Source organism: Monodelphis domestica, chromosome 6 (genome assembly GCF_027887165.1).
Source record: "Monodelphis domestica isolate mMonDom1 chromosome 6, mMonDom1.pri, whole genome shotgun sequence".
In the NCBI taxonomy this organism is placed as follows: Eukaryota; Metazoa; Chordata; class Mammalia; order Didelphimorphia; family Didelphidae; genus Monodelphis; species Monodelphis domestica.
This window is the reverse complement of record NC_077232.1, coordinates 28,011,320-28,033,218: the sequence shown is the minus strand read 5'-3', so window position 1 is coordinate 28,033,218 and position 21,899 is coordinate 28,011,320. Positions and strand designations below refer to the sequence as shown.

At 41.7% G+C, this 21,899-nt stretch overlaps 1 protein-coding gene across 3 annotated transcripts in view; it reads left to right on the top strand.

Annotated features, from left to right (window-relative positions):
* The window catches only part of CSTPP1 (centriolar satellite-associated tubulin polyglutamylase complex regulator 1), a 173,384-nt gene that overhangs the window by 99,330 nt on the left and 52,155 nt on the right, over positions 1-21,899 (top strand). For all 3 annotated transcript variants that reach the window (XM_007497407.3, XM_007497406.3, XM_001370007.4), the window contains exon 3: positions 7,133-7,263. In XM_007497407.3, the coding sequence (XP_007497469.1) occupies positions 7,133-7,263 (131 nt within the window). The remainder of the gene's footprint in view (positions 1-7,132; positions 7,264-21,899) is intronic.

Sequence of the window (21,899 nt, the reverse complement as noted above, 5' to 3'; positions counted from 1 at the left end):
GCTCTCCACAGCAGTTCTTTGAAACCTCTTCATCCTTCCCATGATTCTCCCTACCCCACCCTCTTAGCTGATATCCTGGGCTCATATGTCACAGAAAAAATTGAAGCTATTTGCCACGAGCACCCTCATATCACACTCATATGCCTTCTATCGCTCTCTCCCCCTTCGCACAGAGGTGGCCTCCTTCTTTAGCAACGCCTACCCTTCCACTCTATAATTGATCTCATTCCATATTGCCTCCTCCAACAGATTGCTCCTTCCATCATCCCCATTCTGTTACTTGCCTTCTGGCTCTATCCTTAATGCCTACAAATATGCCCCTGTCTCCCCCATCCTCCAAAACACTCTTCCTTGACACTTCTGCCCTTGCTAACTGTCATCCTACATTTGACTTTTGTGGCCAGATTCCTTGAAAAAGCTATTTATAATAGAAGATTCTCTTCTTACTTCTTAACCCCTTAAAATCCAGCTTCCAGCCTCATTATTCTGCTATAACAGCCCTCTCCGAAGTTACCAGTGATCTCTTAGTTACCAAATCCAATAACTTTTTCTTAGGCCTAGTTGTCCTAGGCCTCTCTGTAGCCTGGGACACTGTTGGTTACCTCCTCCTCATGGATACTCTCTTTTCTCTTGGTTTTCAGAACACTGCTCTCTCCTGGTTCTCCCTCTACCTATCAGACTTTTCCTTCTCAGTTTCCTTTGCTGGATCCTCATCTGTCACATTCTCTCTAACTGAAGGTATCCCACAGAGTCCTGTACTGGACCCTCTTCTCTTCTCCTTCTATCCTGCTTCACTTGATGGTCTCATCAGATTACCTGGATTTAATTGCCATCTGTGATAATAATTCTCAAATCTATGTAACCTGTCCTAACTTTTTAACCTTATCACCTCCAGGATCGAAAAGAAAATCCTCTGTTTGGTGTTCAAAATCCTTGATAATCTACCCCTTTGTCCCACCTTACTCCCCAACACTGGCCTCCTTGCTGTTCCTCCCACAGAACACCCAATTTCTTGGCTCTGGGCATTTTCTCTGTCTTCCTTGTCTAGAACACTTTTCTTCCTCATCTCTGCCTACTGACTTACTGACTTCCTTCTAGTCCCAACCAACAGTCCATCTTCCACAAGAAGCCTTTCCTAAACCCTTTTAATTCTAGTGTCTTTCCTCTTTAATTATTTCCTTTTTCTGTATAAAATTTGCACATATTTATTTGCTTGTTGTTTACTCCATTAGATTGTCTTTTGCCTCTTTTCATAATCCTAGTGCTTAAAACAGTGTCTGGATAAATGTTTATTTTCTGACTAACATGACAAAACAAAAGGAATTAGTGAACTTTTATTTCAATTTCTTACCAAAATTAAAGATTTTAAATGAGAAGATTTTGTTGAGGAGGAGCTAATATGGGGGAGTAGAGGTAGAGAATCAACTGAGCTCTCCCAAATTCCTCTCCAAACAATTAAAAAATAATCCCTTATGTTGAATTCTATAGCATAATGTGTAGTTCTGAGTCACAGTCCCAAGGCAAGGAAGAACACTAGCATTGCCAGCTGCAAGAGAATGGGGACCCTGATAACAGTTCCTGGGATGAAAAGAGTGCTTGTAGTCACCCATAGACAAGAGCACACAGGCTAGGAGAGCAGTAACCACACCTTTCCCTAGATTATACCACATTGGAAATCCTGAAAACCTGCAGAACCCCAGAAATAGCTCTGAAAGCAGCAGCCAAAAAGATCTGAAACTTGGAACAATTCCCCCTCCACCCTAGGAACATATTTAACCTAATAGTATAACATAATAGCAATTTTAATATAAAGGTAAAGGTCAAGAAATAGGTTGGAAAATGAGCAAAGAACAGCAACAAAGAACCTGATAATATAAAGTTACTATGGTGACAGGAAAGATCAAAACATAAATTCAGAAGAAGACAACAGAGTACAGCTACATATAAAATCTCAAGAAAAACAAGAATTGGTCATAGGTCCCAAAAGAATTCCTATAAGAGTTCAAAAAGGATTTAAAAAGTCAAATGAGAGAAATAGAGGAAAAATTGGGGAAAGAAACAGGAGTGATGCAAATAAATCATGAAAAAAAAGTCAACAGATTAGTAAAGGAGGCACAAAAATATTCAAGAAAATAACACCTTCAAAAACTAGATTTGGCCAAATAGAAAAAGAAATTCACTGAAGAAAACAACTCTTTAAAAAGTAGAATTGGCCAAATGGGAAAGGAGGTAAAAAATTCATTGAAGAAAATAATTTCTTAAAAATTAGAATGTGATGGAATCTGGTGATTCCAGGAGACATCAAGAAACAATAAAACAAAATCAAAGAATAAAAAAATTGAAGAAAATGTAAAATAACTCATTGGAAAAACAACTAACCAGGAAAAGAGATTAAGGAGATATAATTTAAGAATTACTGAGATTGACTCTGAACAATCTGCAGGGATCTAAAAAACACTATCCACAAGCAGAGGATAAACTGTGGGAGTAAAAACACCGATGAAAAGCAACTGCTTGACTACAGGGGCTGAGAGGAAATGACTGAGGAGAGACTCTAAATGAACATCCCAGTGCAAATACCAACAACATAGAAATGGGTTCGAACCAAGAACACATGTGATACCCAGTGGAATTGTGCGCGGGCTATGGGAGAAGTGGTGGGAGGGGGGTGGGGGAAGGAAAAGATAATGATCATTGTTTCCAATGAATAATGTTTGTAAATAACCAAATAAAATAATGTTTAAAAAGTCAAAACAACAACAACACCAAAAAAAAAAGAATTACTGAGACTGAGGGCACCTAGGTGGCCCAGTGGATTGAGAGCCAGGCCCAGAGATGGGAGGTCCAGGATTCAAATCTGGCCTCAGACACTTCCTAGCTGTGTGACCCTGGGCAAATCATTTAATCCCCATTGCCTAACCTTTATCACTCTTCTGCCTTGGAACCAATACCAGTATTGATTCCAAGATGAAAGGTAAGGGTTTGGGGAAAAAAAGAATTACTGAGACTACTTGAAAGCCATGTTCAGGAAAAGAGCCTAGACATCATATTTCAAGAAATTGTTAAGGAAAACTTCCTTGATAGCCTAGAACCAGAGAGTAAAATAGAAATTGAGAACTGATCACTTCCTGAAAGAGATCCCAAAATGAAAAATTCCAGGAATATAATAGCCAAATTCTAAAACTTCTAGGTCAAGGAAAAAATATTACATCAGCCAGAAAGAAATGATTTAAATAGCATGGAGCCACAATCAGAATAGCATAAGACTTGGTAGCTCTAAATCACTATTAATTAGAAAAATGCACATTAAAACAATTCTGAGGGACCACCTCACTTCATATTAAGACATTGACAAACTATTGGTAGAGTTGTGAAGTGATCCAACCATTCTGGAGAGCAATTTAGAACAATGTGCAAATGACTATGAGATTGCACCTACCCTTTCGCCTAGCAATGCCACTAATAGGTCTGTATCCTGAACAGATTGGGGGGGAAGGGAGGGAAAGGAACTTATATATACAGAAATACTTAGAGCAGTTCTTTTTGTGTCAGCAAAGAATTAGAAATTGAAGGGATGCCCACCAAATGGAGACTGGCTGCACAAATTGTGGTATGTGGTTCTGATGGAATACTGTTGTGCAATAAGAAATGATGAACTGACTTTCCTCATCACTCTTAAGAGACAGGGTAACCATTATTTTACATTTCTTTGTTCATATCCTTCCTGTTAAAATCATTACAAAAAAGACCATCCAAAATAGTGAATAGTGAGTAAACCCATTTATCTCAGAGAACATCAAGCAGAATTTGAAAAGTTATACAAATTAGAATGCACAAAAGAATATATGCTTTCTGCAGGAGTAGAGGCCCATAACTACGGTACATTGTCTATATTTTCAAGTGTTTCCTATCTATTTAACAGTTGTGCTAAAATTTCCCCTCTTCTTTTACTTAAAAAAATTATTTAAAAGCATTATTTGTTATGTGATAGCATCTGGGGAAAACAATGGGTAATATGGGAAATTATAGTGTAAAAAAACCAAATTACAGCAATGAAAACTTAATAAAAATAATAAAAAGTGATATAAAAAGAAAGAAAGCAATGATGACACAAGGTGTTTTCAGAAAAACCTGGAAATATTTACACAAATTGATGTAAAATGAACAAAACCAGGAGAATCGTTTACACTGTAACAGCAATATTGTACAATGATCAACTGAATAACTGAGCTATTCTCAACAATACAGTGATCTAAGATAATTCCAAAGGATTTGTGATGAAAAATGCTAGTCACCTCCAGAGAAAGAACTGCAGTCTGAATACATATTGAAGCATATTATTTTTAACTTTATTTTTCTTGGTTTGTTTTGGTCTGTTTTCTTTTGCAATGTTGCTGATCTGGAAACATGTTTTGCATGACTACACATGTATAATCTATATCAAAGTGCTTATCTTCTCCAGGAGTGGGGAGGGGGGAATTTGGAACTCAAAAATTAATTTTTAAAATGTTCAAAATTATCTTACATGTAATTTTTTAAATAATGTTCTTAGAATGTTAAAAAAGACTTTGTCACCTTGAAAGCTGAATGTTTTAAATAAATTTAATATGATAACTAACAAAGAAATGCAAGTTTGGGTATCTCTAATTCTCTTATGGACAGGGAACCCCTTTGGAGATTTTTTAAATTTCTCCCCTATGATGTTAATCTGTAATTCAATATTCTGATTGTAAATTTACCCATAGAGAAAAGAAAGGGGAAAGCTTGAAGGATTAAGAGAACTGTGAAGTTTGTTACTACAAAACTAGAATTTGGAGAAATTTTCCCAATGGAGCACATCAGAGTAGTTGCAACATCCAATAGTGAGGAACTCTCAATCTTGGGCTAAATGGTAGAATAGAAAGTGACTGGACATGGGCAGCTTGTCCAGATCATGGTGGGCAAGTCAGTTACTTGCCCTGAACCTCAGTTTCATTGTCTGTAAAACAGGCACCATCTGCTTCACAAAAACTTGTGAGGAAAAAAGCACAAGATGAACTATGTTAATGTGAGCTGCTATTATTATTAAACAGTTATTTAGAGAACAGTTTATAAAAAACATGGGAGATTTCAGCGTTAGGTGATTACATAGTGTACGACACATAAATACACAGAAAAGTTTAATAAACAAATATTGATTTACTGATGTAATACAAACTGTATGACTTTGTAAATGTATGTCTTAGTTGGCTGAAGAGCCTATCTTGTATTTATTAACATCTACATTCCAGTATTGCCTAGTCTTGAAAGAAAGTTACAAACTTGATGTTTTCTGCATCTCCAGAATTTTTCGTGAGAAAGGATAGGGGAAGATCCCAAGAAATAAGATTCTACACCCAGGAGGGACAGAAAACTTTCAAATTCTGAGAAAATAGAAACCATTCCAATGAGGAAGAAAAATAGAGAGTTGTCTAAAAGGGATCAATAGGATTGCATTGGGAACTCATCAACCAACTTAATATTTAAAAGACGCCATAGACATCAGCTGCCCTCAAGGCAGATAATGAAGAATGGACATTGAAGTGGACTGTAGGCTTATGAAAACAGTCTCTGGAATACTGAAATCATTCTTCTTTTCTTAAGGCGATTGCCTTGACCCATACGACATGAAAGAGCATCTTAGCTTCCATTTTCTTTTCTTTTTTTAATGCTTTTTCTAACCTACTTCTTGGCCTTTACCTTTTGCCCTCCTATTTTCTTAACCATTCTCTGCCAGTTTTCCATGGGAGAAGAATAGTAGCAGCTGCTTTTGTTCCTTGTGATTGTGTTTGGGGAGCTCTTGGAGTATTGTTCCAAACCTGAGTGTAGATATTGATGTGCCATTGACCCCATCGGCCCCCACGGCTGCATTAAGGACAGCCTTTCTCTTCTCTCGAAAACACAAAAATGGGCATCTTTCATGGAATTCATTCTGAAGGGAGGAGGAGCCTGTGAGGTCTCTTTGAATTCTCCAACCCAGGTTTGTTTTGTTTTTTTAGTTTATGTGGGATATTGGCAAGAGCTGCCATTTGGAATTCGTGGCCCATACTGGTGACAGCTGTGGTGCAGTTGGACACGCCATGGGTGTGAAGTTAGAGGGTCCGGCTCGGACGGCTTCTAACTCTAGGGTTCCTGATCAGAAAAACACGGAGTCTGAATGAGATGCTTTCTAAAGCCCCTTCCAGTTCTACATCCCACCAGCCTATGAATTCTCCATTGGTACCTACCTTCAACCTAGTCTCTGCTTCTCTCTACCTGGAATTTGCCAGAGGACTTAAGAATTTTCAGGAGCCTGGAGCCTGTTCTTGATAGTGTCTGTTCCTGGATTATTGCCTGTTTTCTAGTGGAATTTCCATTTTTAGATAGCTCCAGTGCTTCCCAGCCTTCTCCCCCACTTTGGCAAGAGAACCCAAAGACTATAGTATATTTTCCTCCCTTCCTGGGGCCCAACTTAAGTAATGACTCACTTGAGCCCTAGGGCTTTGCCTCATATTCTCATTTTAGGGGCCACTTTTTACCCCTGTTCCTTTGCTGCGGAGCCTCGTTTCTCTCCACCAATCTCCTCCTGGAACCATTTGTCTCTCCTTTAGACATTATTCTCTCCTTCCTGGGTTTGTTGTCAGAGGTCTATGACAGATCCCCTGCCACAGATAGACCCCTAGATGTCACCTGTAAGTAACCTTGTTTTGCTTGTGGCAGCTGGTACAGCAGGGAGCCACCCAGAGAGAAGAAAATGTAAATCCTGGCACGCTAGAGAGAGAGGTATTCTGTAAAAACAGACAACTGCCAGTATCATCCAGTGAAGGATGGATAGTTTTCTCTCTGCAAAACTCTCCAGTGACTGGTTAGAACTTCCTGAGGTAGAGGTGGGGGGGCCAAGACCAGCTGGACTCCAGAGCTGTCAGAGGGATGTGCTTATGTGCGTCTGGTTCCCTCGGGGGGACCAGGGGATGGATGGGCCAAGCTGGGCTTGCGGGTTAGAAATGGGAGTCTAGAGGGCCACTTTCCCTGTTCCTTGACAACTCTTCTGAGTGGCCTCTGCTTTCCACTGTGGAAAAAGCCATCCTTCTGGAAGAGTCATCAAACAATGACCTCTTGGTTTTTATCTTCGCAGCTTTAACAGCGTATGCCAGGGGACGCATATTCTCTTCCGAGAGTTTAGCTTCATCCAGGCCACTCCCCATAACAGGGCATCCTTCTTACGGGCTTTCTGGAGATGCTTTCGAACTGTGGGCAAGAATGGAGGTAAGTCTTCTCAAATTTGCTTGTAGAGATCCAAAACGAACAAGTAGGACTGAACTTCGGAATATCTACTGAATACCATATTTATTGAGTTCTGCTGTATGTTTTCCATGGCTTTTAAGATCTAATCATGCAGTCATTTCAGCAAAAGGCTGGGTGTCAAACAGTCAGGTTCTTTCCCAGACCAAGCCACTAAATTCCCTTGTGGGCTAATTCATTAACTGCTGGATTTCATGATTCCCTCTCCATGAAATAAGATTAGCATCTACCTCGTAGAGGTGGTATGAAGAGAAGTAAATTAGGATGAGAGAAACACCTTTGGATGCTAGGATCAAACACATGTAGATGCACTTGAAAATAGTGAAGTGTGCAAGTCACTCATTCTCTGTCTGCCTCAGTCTCCTCATTTATAAAATGGGGATGATAATAGAACCTCTCTCCTAGAGTTGCTGTGAGGATCAAATGAGATTCCATTTGTAAAGCATTTTGCCAACCTTCCAACACTACATAAATGCTTGCTATTTCTTCTTGAGCCAGAGCCACAAGTGATCCATATAGCTTTGGGATGCTACACAGATGTGAGTTTATCATTAATGTAATAGCCTTAGAGAAAAAACTCAGCCAGATAGAAGATCCACTGCCAGTGATCCATCCAGCTGCTGAGAGGGATTCGCTCCAAGTTTTTGGTTTTCCCTATGCTGTCAACTGTTCTAAATTATATATTCGATATTTATTGTAATACTTCTTAATCAGACAACGCAGGAATTCCTTGGGACCAGGTGAGCCAGACCCCCCAGTCAAAACGTCCTTACTATATTCTCAGCTCTTTGAAAAGCTTTCCAAACATCTTTCGATCACAAATAAGTTAGCTCTGAGCCAAAATCTGTTGACACTTTTGGAGGGCCAGGGTCCGAGAAGAGAATTGGTTGGCTTTCTGTGTTGCCACCTCTCAGTCCCAGGCTTCTCTGCAGAGGAGGTTCCGCCTCTGTCTTCTTGGAAGTGATCTTGGCTAGAACCATCCCTGATAGAGGTGTCACTCTCCTGGAAGAAAGAATTTGTAGGAGAGAGCCCAAAGGAAAAATTGGACCAAGGAAGTGGGCCCGTTGGCAGAAACCATGCGACCCGAGTTTCTGTTGGTGGCAACCTTTCATGTACCATGGTCCACATGCCATTTCTGGTTTTTTTTTAAACATTATTTTATTTGGTCATTTCCAGATATTGTTCATTGGAGACAAAGATCATTTTCTTTTCCTCCCCCCCCCCCACCTCTCCCATAGCCAACGCGCGATTCCACTGGGTATCACATGTGTTCTTGATTCAAACCCATTTCCATGTTGTTGGTATTTGCACCAGAGTGTTCATTTAGAGTCTCTCCTCAGTCATATCTCCTCAACCCCTGTAGTCAAGCAGTTGCTTTTCCTCAGTGTTTTTACTCCCACAGTTTGTCTTCTGCTTGTGGATAGTGTTTTTCTCCTAGATCCCTGCAGATTGTTCAAGGACACTGCATTGCCATTAATGGAGAAGTCCATTACGTTCGATTGTACCACAATGTATCAGTCTCTGTGTACAATGTTTTCCTGGTTCTGCTCCTCTCGCTCTGCATCACTTCTTGGAGGTTGTTCCAGTCTCCATGGAATTCCTCCACTTTATTATTCCTTTTAGCACAATAGTATTCCATCACCAACATATACCACAATTTGGTCAGCCATTCCCCAATTGATGGGCATCCCCTCATTTTCCAATTTTTGGCCACCACAAAGAGCGCAGCTATGAATATTCTTGTACAAGTCTTTTCCTTATTATCTCTTTGGGGTACAGACCCAGCAGTGCTCTGGCTGGATCAAAGGGCAGACAGTCCTTTATCACCCTTTGGACATAGTTCCAAATTGCCCTCCAGAATGGTTGGATCAGTTCACAACTCCACCAGCAATGAATTAATGTCCCTACTTTGCCACAGCCCCTCCAGCATTCATTACTTTCCATAGCTGTCATGTTAGCCAATCTGCTAGGTGTGAGGTGATACCTCAGAGTTGTTTTGATTTGCATCTCTCTGCTTATAAGAGATGTAGAGCACTTTTTCATGTGCTTATTAATAGTTTTGATTTCTTTATCTGAAAACTGCCTATTCATGTCCCTTGCCCATTTATCACATGTCATTTCTAAAGAGTCTTTTCATATTTACAGAAGCCCGGGAGTAAGAGCTACAAGAGACAGTGGACAGGGCCCAGATTGGGGGTCAGGAAGACCTGAGTTTACATACTGCCTTAGACACTTGCCATTTGTATCTCCTTGTTCTTAGAGTGAATCTATGTGACTGTGGCAGGGCAGGAATCACTCATTTCTCTATACAGCCCCTAGCACGCTTAGTGCCTTGGACATGGCAAGGCACTCCGGAGTGTGGCCATATGGGTCCTATGTGGCTTTGCTCCTCCTTTGTCCAGCTTGGTTTGTTTAGGAGGGGCAGTTCAGGAGTCAAGGCCACCATTCACTCCAGGCAGGAAGTGGGGTCTCCGCCACAATATTGCACAATTCTGGAGGCTGAATCCCTAGCTTCCCCGGTGACAGCTGCTTCCCTCTGTGTCCAGGAAGCAGGAGAAAGCCCTCCCAGAGCGGCTTGCTACCCGTTTGTTTGTTCCTCGTGGGATAAACATGCCGTGCTTGGGGGAGGGCACACATGTGTCCTGCAGGAACTGCAGGGCTGGGTTTGGGGAGCCCCTGGAGCTGGAGTGATGATACTGCCCCCCACTTGATAGGAGGGGGCTCCCTGGAGGTTTAGCCAAGCCCACTCAAAGGTCTTTGAGATATTTATCAACATGAGGAGACTGCATGTGGTTCAACTGAATAAGATTCCTTCAGGGGAGTTCCTTCAAAAATCTCTTTGATTTCCTGCCCGCCATCTTTCTTTAGTTGTGCTTCTAGGGCACAGCCAGTCCCACCCATGTGGCTGTTATTGCTTTGACCCTATAGATTACAGTTGCTGTAGCCACAGATTCACTGCCCTTTTCTCCTTTCCATTTGCCCACATCTTAAAAACGAGTTCTAGAAGTTCTTATCTGGGATCCAAGCAGTGAGAGATACAGTGGTTAATGAGCAACATTCAGATGCAGTAGAACAAAAGAGCCCTTTGGAAATCCAATTTCACCTTTCTCAAGTAGCCACTCTGTTGTTGACCTAGTAAGACACAGACCTTTCCCGTATCACCATCCAAAAGCATTCATGGGCTAGTAGATACCCAGATATTCATAGGAGCATCCCTGGAATGTTTGCGTCAGCTGGCAAGCATTTGTTCTGCCCTGCCATGTGTAAAAGTTAAAGTTAAATCTCAATAATAATATTATATTTTAAGAGATTTATTAATGATCATTTGAAATCAAGGAATAAAGAAGATACAAAATAAAGAATACGTGCCCATGGCTGGTTAGCCATTTTTAGTCAACCCCACTCACCACCATCAATGCTGATTCTATATCAGAGAGCAGGAGCCTCCAAAGCCCACGCCCTTTATCCTCTGTCTACAGGAAGTACGCAATGACAGGAAGTCAGTGGGCTCTTGGGATATGTAGTTCTTTTTTAGGGTAACAGATTTTCAATCATACATACAATGCCAAGCATGATGCTGAGGACTGAGGACACAAGAAAGCCTAGAACACTGTCCTGAGCTCCAGGAACTCCCAGTTTGATGGGGAAGGCCACTATGTACATTTAAGATGGGCACCGTGTAGAGGGATGGTGACAGGACATGGAAATGGTACCAGATCAGAAAAGGCCGCCTGCAGAAAGAGGGAAGAGCAGGAGCAAAGAGCTGAAAACAAAGCAGGAATCTGTCACCTGGTGAGGGGTTCAACAGACTCCTATAGGAATGTCACAGTGTAAGAAACGGCAAATAGGAGGAATTCAGAGAAAGAAGGGAATATTTGTGTGAGCTGCTGCCAAGTGACATAAAACCACATACACAGATGCCAAGAGTGGAAAGAAGTTGCTACAAAGGCCCCACACTCTGAGTATCCAAAGACCCAGGGATGGCCTCAGAATAGAGATGATGGAGCCCATGCCTGATCTTCGGGGAGAAAGCCTGGCAGTGAGAAGAGCAAGCAACTGCAGACTGTTTTAGACTCTGGATCAGTCACTACACACCAGGGATATTTTGTAGTCTTCTTCTTATCTTGTTTTTTAGATTATTATTACATAAAAGGTGGTTTCCATTATAGAGTGGGCAGGTTTGGTCTATCCAGGGATGATTGTCATGTGGAAACAAAAAGTGTCCATTAAAAAAAAAAATTTTAAGCCTTAGGAAGGGTTCCTGTGCTTTCCAAAATGCATCCAATGGACACCATAAGACTTTGCCACCTATTTTGTTTGACAGAGAAACAAGAAGATGCCAAGACTGGTTGGGATGGCAGGACAAGATGAGGAGGCCAAACATCAGGGATGAAGGGGTCCCCACCAAAGGGTTTCTTCAGCTTTTCCCATACTTCCACTGTTGACGGCAATCACAAATCCACTGACAATAAGAATGACTAATATAGAAAATCAGTATCCTGCTAGGGCTCAGCCTCTGTGAGAAGGCATGTCTAGTTTTAGAGTAGAGTTTACTTCAATACTGTAAGGGGTAAAGTTAGGGGTTATTGACTGAATATATTATTCTAGTGGTCACCAGGAATTAATTCAATCCCAATAAAATACTCAAGTCAGTTTGGGATTTTTATGGTGCTTTAATTACAATAGAGGGAAGAAATTAAGAAGAAGAGAGAGAGAGGAAAGAGAATTTAAACTGTTCCAGCCTGGACTGAGCCAGGCAGGAGTTCAGAGGCCTAGGCCAAGGGGCCTTCTCAATCTAGCTCAGCTACTAGCCACAAGGCCTCCTCTGAGATGAGGGGTCTCCTAGGAGGATAGCATTTTCAGGAGGTAAAGGAAAGGAGGAAAGGAAGAATCAGTCACCTCACTGAGGATGCTCAGGGAAGATGCCTCACTTAACCAGTGCTATAGAGCTTCTCCCAGTCACCTCACTGGTAAACCGCAACCGCCAAACTGCCAAGACGCCCAGCACATTGCCACGAGCCACAGGAGCCACTGAGAGAGCCATGTCTTAGCGAGAGAGGCTGGAGAGAGGAAGTGATGTGAAATATATAGACATCACTTCCTGTGTCTCAAGGGTACCAGTGTTAGCTTGACAGCCCAGGGGGTCTGTCAATTGTTTCTTATTTGTCACTTGCTAGCACAGGACTGTCATAGGCCATTCTCCTCAACACTTAATTCTTAAGTAGGGTGTATACATTCCTGGTTGCTAGGATTTTAAAGACTAATCAGGATGGAGAAAATATAAAATTCACAACACACACCTCTGGTTTGTGCCCTGCCCTCCATACTGTACTAATACAAGTTAAACAGAAATAAGGGCTCCCTGCTGATAAGACACTGAGAAGGTTTTTGAGGCGATGAGATAAGAAACAATTAGACAGCAATATTAGAGACAGGGTAATCCATGCCCCGATGTGGTGGATAGCTTGGCTTCCATAGGAAGGCCAAGGAGAAAGGTCAGTCTGAGCTGGAATGAGATGGGCCTTGGATGGTAGAGGAGATTTGAAGAGGTGGAAAAAAAGAAGGGGTCATCTTGGGCAGGGGAATAGCCTGGGCAAAAGTGGGAATAAGTACAGTGTTCTTGGCAAATAGCAAAGTAGTATGAAAATGGCATTTAATGAATGATTGAAAGAATTAAGAATGTGTTTACTTTTGATACTACATCCTTTGTATAGATAGGTGATAGAATAGCTAGAGTAAAGGACTTGGGAGTCAGAAAGAGAGGAGAGAAGAAAGAAGGAAATGAAAGGGACAGCGAGGTGGCTCAGTGAATTGAGAGCCAGGCCCAGAGATGGGAGGTCTTGGGTTCAAATGTAACCTGAGACATTTCCTATCTGTGTGACCCTGAGCAAGTCACTTAGCCCCTATTGTCTAGCCCTTACTGCTCTTCTGTCTCAGAACCAATTTAATAAAGTAATATTTAAAAGAAAAATAATAAAAATAAAAAAGAACCAATTCATAATATTGATTCCAAGATGGAAAATAAGGGTTTAAAAAAAAAAAGAGAGGGCTGGAGAGAAAAAGGAACCAGATTGTGTGTCTTGTATGCCAGGCTATTTATGAATATATATTTATGAATATATTTAGTGGATAGGAACCATTTTGATAAAGGAGTTCAGATAAGTCGAAACTAGGCATGATCCCTTCTTTGAGATCTCTCAATGTTGCTCCTCTTCATATGGTCCCTGCTTTAACACTTAATGTGGCCTGTTGGCCCTTCCTGAAGTCCCCATCATGTCTCTTGCTTCTCTGTTCCCTGTCCGCATCCCCTCATCACTTCCCAAGAGCAGTTGCCTCTCAAGAGCTTGGCTCTAACTTGTGAACCAGAATCTCAGATCTGGAGTCTTCCATCATTCTTCCAACACTTATCTGGCTGACTCTGGCCTGTCTCTAAAGGACTTGCTGTTTTAACATGTGTTAGCCAGACTCTGTACCACACATTTGGTACATCTTCTTTGGTATATTTGGTAAATCTTCTCAACCAATCACAAGAATTTTTCTGGGTGGCCTTTCATCCAGTGGCTAAAACTTTATAATCCTCTCCAACTGATTAAGGCCTTATTCATACCTTGTTTACACTTTTGAGGGATTGGTTGATTCAGTGGAGGTTTCCCAGTCTTCTCTGATTACATTATCTGGGGTGAAAGTGGAACCGTACCCTTCCAGAGATAAGGAAACTGGGGCCCACAGAAGTGAAGGACTTCCCCAAGTATTATTATATTATTATACAGGGAGTAAATGGAAACACTTTGGTTCTCATTTAGATTGTCTGCTCCAATCAATCCTGTTTGCATTCTTCTGCACTCTGATCCCTGAAAACTCTGCTAAATGGTTTGGCATCAGGAAAATGTTCTCAGCTTGTTTTGTCCATCTCTTACTCTGCTCTAGGAAAAGTAAGACCCAGTTGTACCCAAAATGATGTTTTATGCAAGTTCAAGGTTCTTAGATCCTTTTGGAAGACTCTTTATAAGCCTAGAGCTTGTAAAGATCTGACTTGTGAGGGTGCTCAGTTCCCTCCAATTTTTTCCAGATAATATCTGAGATTCTTTTTCTTCTTTACACTGTTGGCTTTTTATTTTCTTCCCCATCCCCTTCTCCCTCCAGTCTTATTCACTTCATGACTTTGCATTCTGTCTTGCTACCATTGTCTTCTCTGGCATTTTCCCCATGCTATGCTCTTTTTGAAGAATTTCCCTGAATTAGCCCTATTTTTGAATAGTGAGTATGCAGAAATATTCTGCTGGATGACTTTGGGTTGGATTGGGTTGGATTTTGTGCTTAACCTCTATCTTTAGTTATCTCTTCCTAGATTGAAATAAAAAAGAGAAAGGGATAGGCCCAATCTTACCTGGGGCAGGATGGGAGCCCATTTTTAAGCTATGAGATGAACCATCTTGTGGAATAATTGCTAGGGAACAAAAGCCATCTCCCCTGATTGTGGCCCAGTGGGACATTTGGCTTTCTAAGTCAGAACCATTCTCACTGTGGGAGCAAAGGGGCCAGTGCCTTAACGAGCCTCTGCATTTAGGTTCCCTGTGAGCTACAGTAACATAGGCTGGTTGCATTGAGGCATTATTCTTTCACCCTGGTTGGTTTAGGAGATGTCAGCACCCCAGGAGGTTGTGCCACTGTGATGTTCTGTCTTCTTCTCTGCCTCTGCTGCATCTGAGAAGGAATCGGTGACTACACATCGTGGATTCATCCCTTCCTCATCCCAGTCTCGCTACCTCGAATAAGCACTGTTATTCACAGTTTACAGACGAAACTTGGGAAGATGAAATGACTTGCCCAGTGTCTTATGGCTAGTTAGCGTCAGAGGCGAGAAAAGAATTTAGGCTTGGAACTGTCCGAGGCCCGCTGCAGCTCGTCTTCCTAAAATGCCCCTTTGCCTGTCACCCATGTGGGTGAAACTCTTGAGTGGTGCCCCGTTGCAAGTAGGGCAAAATCGAGGTTCCCTCATCTGCATTCAAGGCCTTTCCCAATCATCCCTAACAGATCTTACACTGCTAGTTTATTAGCCAGCTACAACGTAAACCCATAGAAGTTAGGAACTAATCCTGTATTTCTTCGTATCCTCCAGGTCACCTAGCACAGAGGCTTGCACGTTGTAGGTATTCATTTTTGTTCAGCCATTTTAAGTCATTGTAACCATTGAGCTCTTCTCCACTAATCAGTCGGAGAACTTTAGAGCTGGATGGACCTGAGAACTCATTTAGGCCAGTCTCCTCATTTTTCAGATAAAGAAATTGATGTCCAAGCAGCATAAATCACTTCTCCCAAAGTCATGTAGGGCTTCAAAAATCAGGCTGGAGTTCGAGCCAGTTCTGCATCCAAATTCAGGGCTCCTTCCTTTACATCACAGCCCCTACAAATACCACATTCACTGAAGAACCAGCTCAAATGCTACCTATTCCATGGAGCCTTGCAGCATTACTGAAACGGATAAGGCTCTTTCATTTTTCTGTTTTTATAATCCATAAAGTAGCATTTATTTAACATGTAAGCATCCTTCTCCAATTTCATGTGTGGCATGTGACAAACAAAAGAGGAAGAAGCTAATTTTCCTTTAAAAAAATTTAATGAATAAAAATCCAATTTTATTTTCCTATCTCCCCCTGCAATTGAAAAAAAGTAACAGAATCTTTATAACAAATATGCATAGTAAAGCAAAACAAATTCCATTGTTGGCTAAGGCCAAAAAGCATATGGCTCATTCTGTACCCAGTGAGAGGTGGGCAGCCTGCTTCATCATTGGGCCTCTGCAATCATGGCTCCTCATCACATTGATCTGAGTTCTCAGGCCTTTCAAAATGATTTGTCTTAGGGGGCAGCTGGGTGGCTCAGTGGATGGAGAGCCTCGAGATGGGAGGTCCTGGGTTCAAATTTGACCTCAGACACTTCCTGGCTGTATGACCCTGGGCATGTCCCTTAACCTCCATTGCCTAGCCCTTACCTCTCTTCTGCCTTGAAACCAATACACAGTATTGATCCCAATACAGAAGGTAAGGGTTTTTTAAAAAATGATTTGTTTTACACTTTTGTTATTATATAAAATGTGTGTTCTGTTCACCTCCCTGCATAAGTTCATACTTTCCAGATTCCTCTGAAACTGCCCCTTTCATATTTTTTAATAGCATAGTACTCCATTCCCATTTATATTCCACAATTTGTTTAGCCATTCCCCAGTTGGGAAGTACCTCCTTAGTTTCCAGTCCTTTTCCATTTCAAAAAGAGCTGTTAGGAATATTTGCACATAGAGGTCCTTTTCCTCTTTCTTTGATGTTTTTGGAGGATAAACCTACTAGTGGTATCAATGGATCAAATAGTATGCAGACTTTAACAACTTTTTGGAAATAGTTACAAATTGCTTTCCAGAGTGCCCAAACCATTTCACAGCTTCACCAAGAGCTCGTGAATAAACCTATTTCCCCACAACCCTTCCAACATTTCTCACTTTCCTTTTTTTTTTAATATCATTGCCAATCATGACGGGTATAAGCTGGAACTTCAAAGTTGCTTTAATTTTCATTTCTCTAGTTATTGGTGATTTGAAGTCTTTTTTCCTATGGCAATTGCTAGCTAGGATTTCTTCCTTTGAAAACTGCCTGTTCATATCTTTTAAGTCATTTATCAGTTGGAGAGTGCCTGTTATTTTTATCAGAATTTGAATCCGTTCCTTATATATCTTGGAAACAAGACTTTTGTCAGAGAAACTTACTGCAAAGATTTATTTCCCAGTTACCTGGAGAAAGTTATAGTTTCCAGTGTGATATGTAATGAATATGGTCCCGTCCTCCTAGGCACCACATTTCACACGAGGACCAGACCTCACGAGAGTCACTGATACTTAAAATTTCCACAGGAGAGATGCTGTTCTGGCAGCAAGGATATATCATCCTAGTGAAGAAATGAGTAGGAAAAGTGTAATGGATTATACAGAGGAGATGGCAAGAGATCCCAAGTCACGGAGCCAGCCAGCAACAGCAGTGGTGGATAGACCAGAAGTTTTGGACATGCTGAGGCTTCAGCCGCTGCAGCAGGGAACTAAGGGAAGACTGAGGAGTAGGAGGGGACCTCGGGGCCGTCGGTCCTTTGTCCTTTCCATTTTGTAGATCAGAAAGCTTCGTCAGCAGACTTCTAAGAAGGGGGTTATGGGGATGTACATGTAAAATCATTGCTGAGATATTTATGATGGTTTTAAAGGTTCTTTTTCTGTCCTATTTAGAACAATTTTGCCAAATCTGCTCTTATTCACCTTTGTAGCATGAGAATAACTGTCTAGCTTCAGTGGGACCTTGAATCTTGGGGGATACCCTTACAAAAAAGTATCTCCCACATACGGGAACCTGTGTCCATGGCCCGTGGATCACATGTGGGGCTGGATAAAACCAATGTGCTGTCATCCACCACAGGGGCATCAGGAGGACCCCGTCACCATGGGAATTCCCTCTTTGGCTTAGATTCTGCCATGGATCTCTGCCATCACGTTGGATGTGTTACCCTGGTTTTCACCTCACCTAATGTTTATTATGCTCAGAGGACTATTGAACAGAGTATTTCTAGTCTATCTTTAAAGACTTTGATGTATGATGCCTTGTTGGACGAATAGCGTTTTACTCCACCAAATACAATGCTTGTTCCTAATCAATAAGCTAGTATTGATTTTACCTTCTGTGAATCTTTAAATCACTTGAGAAATGGTAAAGATGTGACCCGTTCTATATGGTTGCTTTTGAAAACTTACTTGTTTCCTGTGAATGCCCTCATTGAGGTTGGCCTCCATTGGGGTTTAGAGGGGTCTTTTCAAGAGTTTGTACTTATGGGAAAGCATGCATGGAGGTCTGGAGTTGTTGATGTTTTGAGCTTATTTCATGCCTTTGTTATCTCTTCCCCCCGGCAATGAATCAATCCCTTGATACCTTCACAGATGCATTGCCTCCAACACATACCTCTTCTCTATATATTTGATTCAATCTGGGTATTTTTCCCATTTTGGTTTCCTTTAGTTCCTTTTCTACCTCTCCTATAAATATAGCAGGGGCTATAATGTTAGTACAAGTATGGTGACTTTGTTGGCTTTGATGGTAAGTTTTCCATTTTTCCTCTACTGTCTTCATTTTCATCCCTCTATGTTGTCTTTGACTTTTTTACTGAATATTTTTTAGACTGCTTTTGCCCTCTATAGCTTCGTGTTAGGTAGAGTTCTGCTCATAATCCTCTATCATCTTTCTTCACAGTATTTTACAAACACATTTATATTCTCAAGTGATTTTACCCATGGGTACTATCTCTCCCTGCTTGACAAGAAGGTCAAGTGTCTGTTGATTAAGATGATTTTTAGGAGGGGGCAGCTGGGTGGCTCAGTGGATTGAGAGCCAGGCCTAGGACAGGAGGTCCTAGGTTAAAATCTGACCTTAGGTACTTCCTAGCTGTGTGACCCTGGGCAAGTCACTTGACCTCCATTGCCTAGCCCTTCTTCTGTCTTGGAACCAATATACAGTATTAACTCCAAGATGGAAGGTAAGTGTTTTAAAAAAACAAACAAACAAACAAAAGAAAAGGGTAAAGGTTTAAAAAAAAAAAGATGCTTTTTAGGTTCTTTGGATTTCCTTGTTGTGGCAATTGACTTACAGTGGTTAAACTGGTGTATAAAATAACTAGAATTGGTTTAATCCTAATATTATAATTAAAAATCTATATACATTGTTATAAATTGGTATTTGTGTCACTTCTGTTATTTATTGCCCTAAGTCGTTCATGATTGAGTCATTTCAAATGTATGCTGTATCTTTTTTTAAATTCTTCCAACTTTTTACTACTGTTCATTTTTGTTCTGAGACAACCAGTCATCTAAATGTTCAGAGATGAATGATCCAGGGATAACTTTCCCATCAATGAGTCATTTCCTGACTATTAAAACATAATCAGTTTCATTCTTTATGGTGTTATTTGAAATGAGGGGTGATCTTTACAAAGTGATACCCAGAGAAATAAGCCAAATCAAGAGAACATCAGGGGTAGGGGCCCTGGGCTTGGAGACAGGAGGGGGGCGGGGGGATGAGAAGTCAAATCCTGCCACAGATGCTCAGGAACTGGATGACCCTGGCAAGCCACTGGAACTTCTCTTGGTTTCCTCATCTGCAAAATGAGAATAATAATAGCACCAAAGTTGCTAAATGAGATAATAAATATGAAGTAATTTGCAAACCTTAAAGTGCTACATTCATGTTAGTTTCCATGTGAAAACTGAAGGCAATACTATAATTTGTTTTAACAAAGAAAAAGAGTCACCTGATCAAACCCCCTTATTTTACATATAAGGAAGCAGGGTCAGGGGAGTAGTCACCCAAGATTCAAATTCTGATCGCTTCTCAATTTAACATTTAAATCCATGGAGTTCAGATGTTTCCTTGTTAAACTGAGGTCTTCCTTTCAGTGTCTTTGAAAAGAGAAAAAAATGAGAGAAGAGAGTACAGGAGGGGGGAACCTAGTATTTTAGACACAGATAAATGTGAATCAAAACCTAGAAGCAGCCAACTCAGTGGTGTGGCCATAGAAGGAGGCTTCTTACGAAGAGAAAATATTTTTTTCTGACAAGTCCGTATTGTTGTTCTTCAAATGAACTCACTTTAATCTGTGAAAAAGATGTTGCTTTGTTGGGCCAGAGCATGAATTAAACTCAAGGAACAGAGAAGCTTCTTCTAAGTTATAACTTGTAAGCTCTTTATACTTTTATCTAAAGAGCCCTTTAATTAAGGACTTTCTTTCTCCCCAGGGGTTAAGAACTTTTTCTTTTTTCCCAGAAAAGCATCTGACCTGAATGATTTATTTAAATAAGGCATACATTTGTTGGGCTTAGCCTTTCTCTTATGGATATTTGAAAATAAAATGTGATTTACATACTTCTGAAAAGCCAGAGCCAGGCAAATGAAGTAAAAAAACAAGTTGTCTGTGTTCTCAACTGGACCAAATCTTTCCTGGGCCCACGTGGATTGAACAAAGCCAGATCCAAAAATACTTTGGCATCCTTGAGCATTGGGCTCAGTCACCCAAGATGAAATCTAGTAGGGATCTATGGAAGATTCTGTACTTCGGTTCACAAAAATCACCTTCCCAAATACAAGTTGGTAAAAAAAAGTAGCTGGAAATTGTTTTTGTGAACAAGAAACCGGTTCAGTTCAACATGGCAGCTCCCAAAAGCTGACATCCTCTCAGCGTGTGGTAAGGGAGGCCCTATAGCAGGACAGTAGAGGGGACGAGTCCCCTGCCTTGGACCTTGTACGATCTCTGCAGCTCTAGTGGATTCTGTGATTATCTCTCTGTGAATATTTCCTGATCCTCCAGACTTGGTGTCTCCAACTCACAGTAGCTTAAATTCAACATGTCTGTCAGTCCGTTGAGTCAATATCATTGAACACCTACTATGTGCCTTGTTGTTGTTCAGTCACATCCAACTCTTCATGACCAGAGTGGTTCGCCATTTCCTTCTTTAGCTCATTTTTCAGATGAGGAAATCGAGGCTAACAGGATTAAATGACTTGCCCAGGGTCACACAGCTCGGAAGCGTCCTAGGCTGGATTGGAACTCATGAAGATGAGTCTTCCTGACTCCAGAGCCACCTTGCTTTCCCCTACTAGTCATTAGATCCTGTTAAGTGCTTGAGACACAAAGAAAGCCAAAGGACATAGGACTTGGAAGACAATAGGTGAAAATAAGCTGAAAGGATGGGAAGGAGGATACCCAGAGTGGGGGTGGAGATGAAGTCCCCTCCCCTGGGGGGAAAGGATGGGAGAGTCGCCTGAGCGCCCTCCCTAAGTCCAGCCGAGGGAGGGAGGGGACCCCGGGGCGAGGGTTTCCATGTGATCTTGCAAGAAGAGGAGTTTCTAGCAGCAGCGATAAAGACCAGGTGAGCAGCTAGACGGGTCCCCTCCTTAAACAGAGGCTGCGAAGGTCCAGAAGTGATCTCATCCTTCTCTCTGCCGTTCTCTCTCGTTAAGGGCCCCGGCATCCTCCCAGGCACTCGGGAGACAGGCCACAGGCTAAGGATGGGGCATAAGTGGAGGGCTGGAGGGGGCCTCACAGGCATCCAGAAGAGGCTGAAGGACCTGAGGCTATACGGAAATAGAATGGAGCCTCGCTGGGACACTGGGGCTGACCAAGGAATGGTACCTTTTCTGGAGGCTTTCTGTAACGTTTATCCTGGAAAAGAGAAGCCTGAAAAGTGGGCCCATTTTGTGGTTGTTGGGCAGAACAGAGGGCCTGGAGTCAGGAAGACCTGGGATCAAATTTGGCCTCAGACACGTCCTAGCCGTGAGACCCTGGACAAGTCACTGAATCCCATGTGTGCCCTCATCTGGAAAAAGAGCTGGAGAAAGAGATGGCAAACCCGTCCGGTACATCTGCCAAGAACCTATGAAAGGGATGATGGAGAAGTGGCGGGATCCTGTCTCTAAGAGTTTGCAGAGCTCTCGGGAGGAAGGATAAGCCTTGTGAGGGCAGCATTGCCCAGGAGACATGAAGTCTGACGTGAGAAGACAAACGCTCAGCGGCCTCCCCAAGTC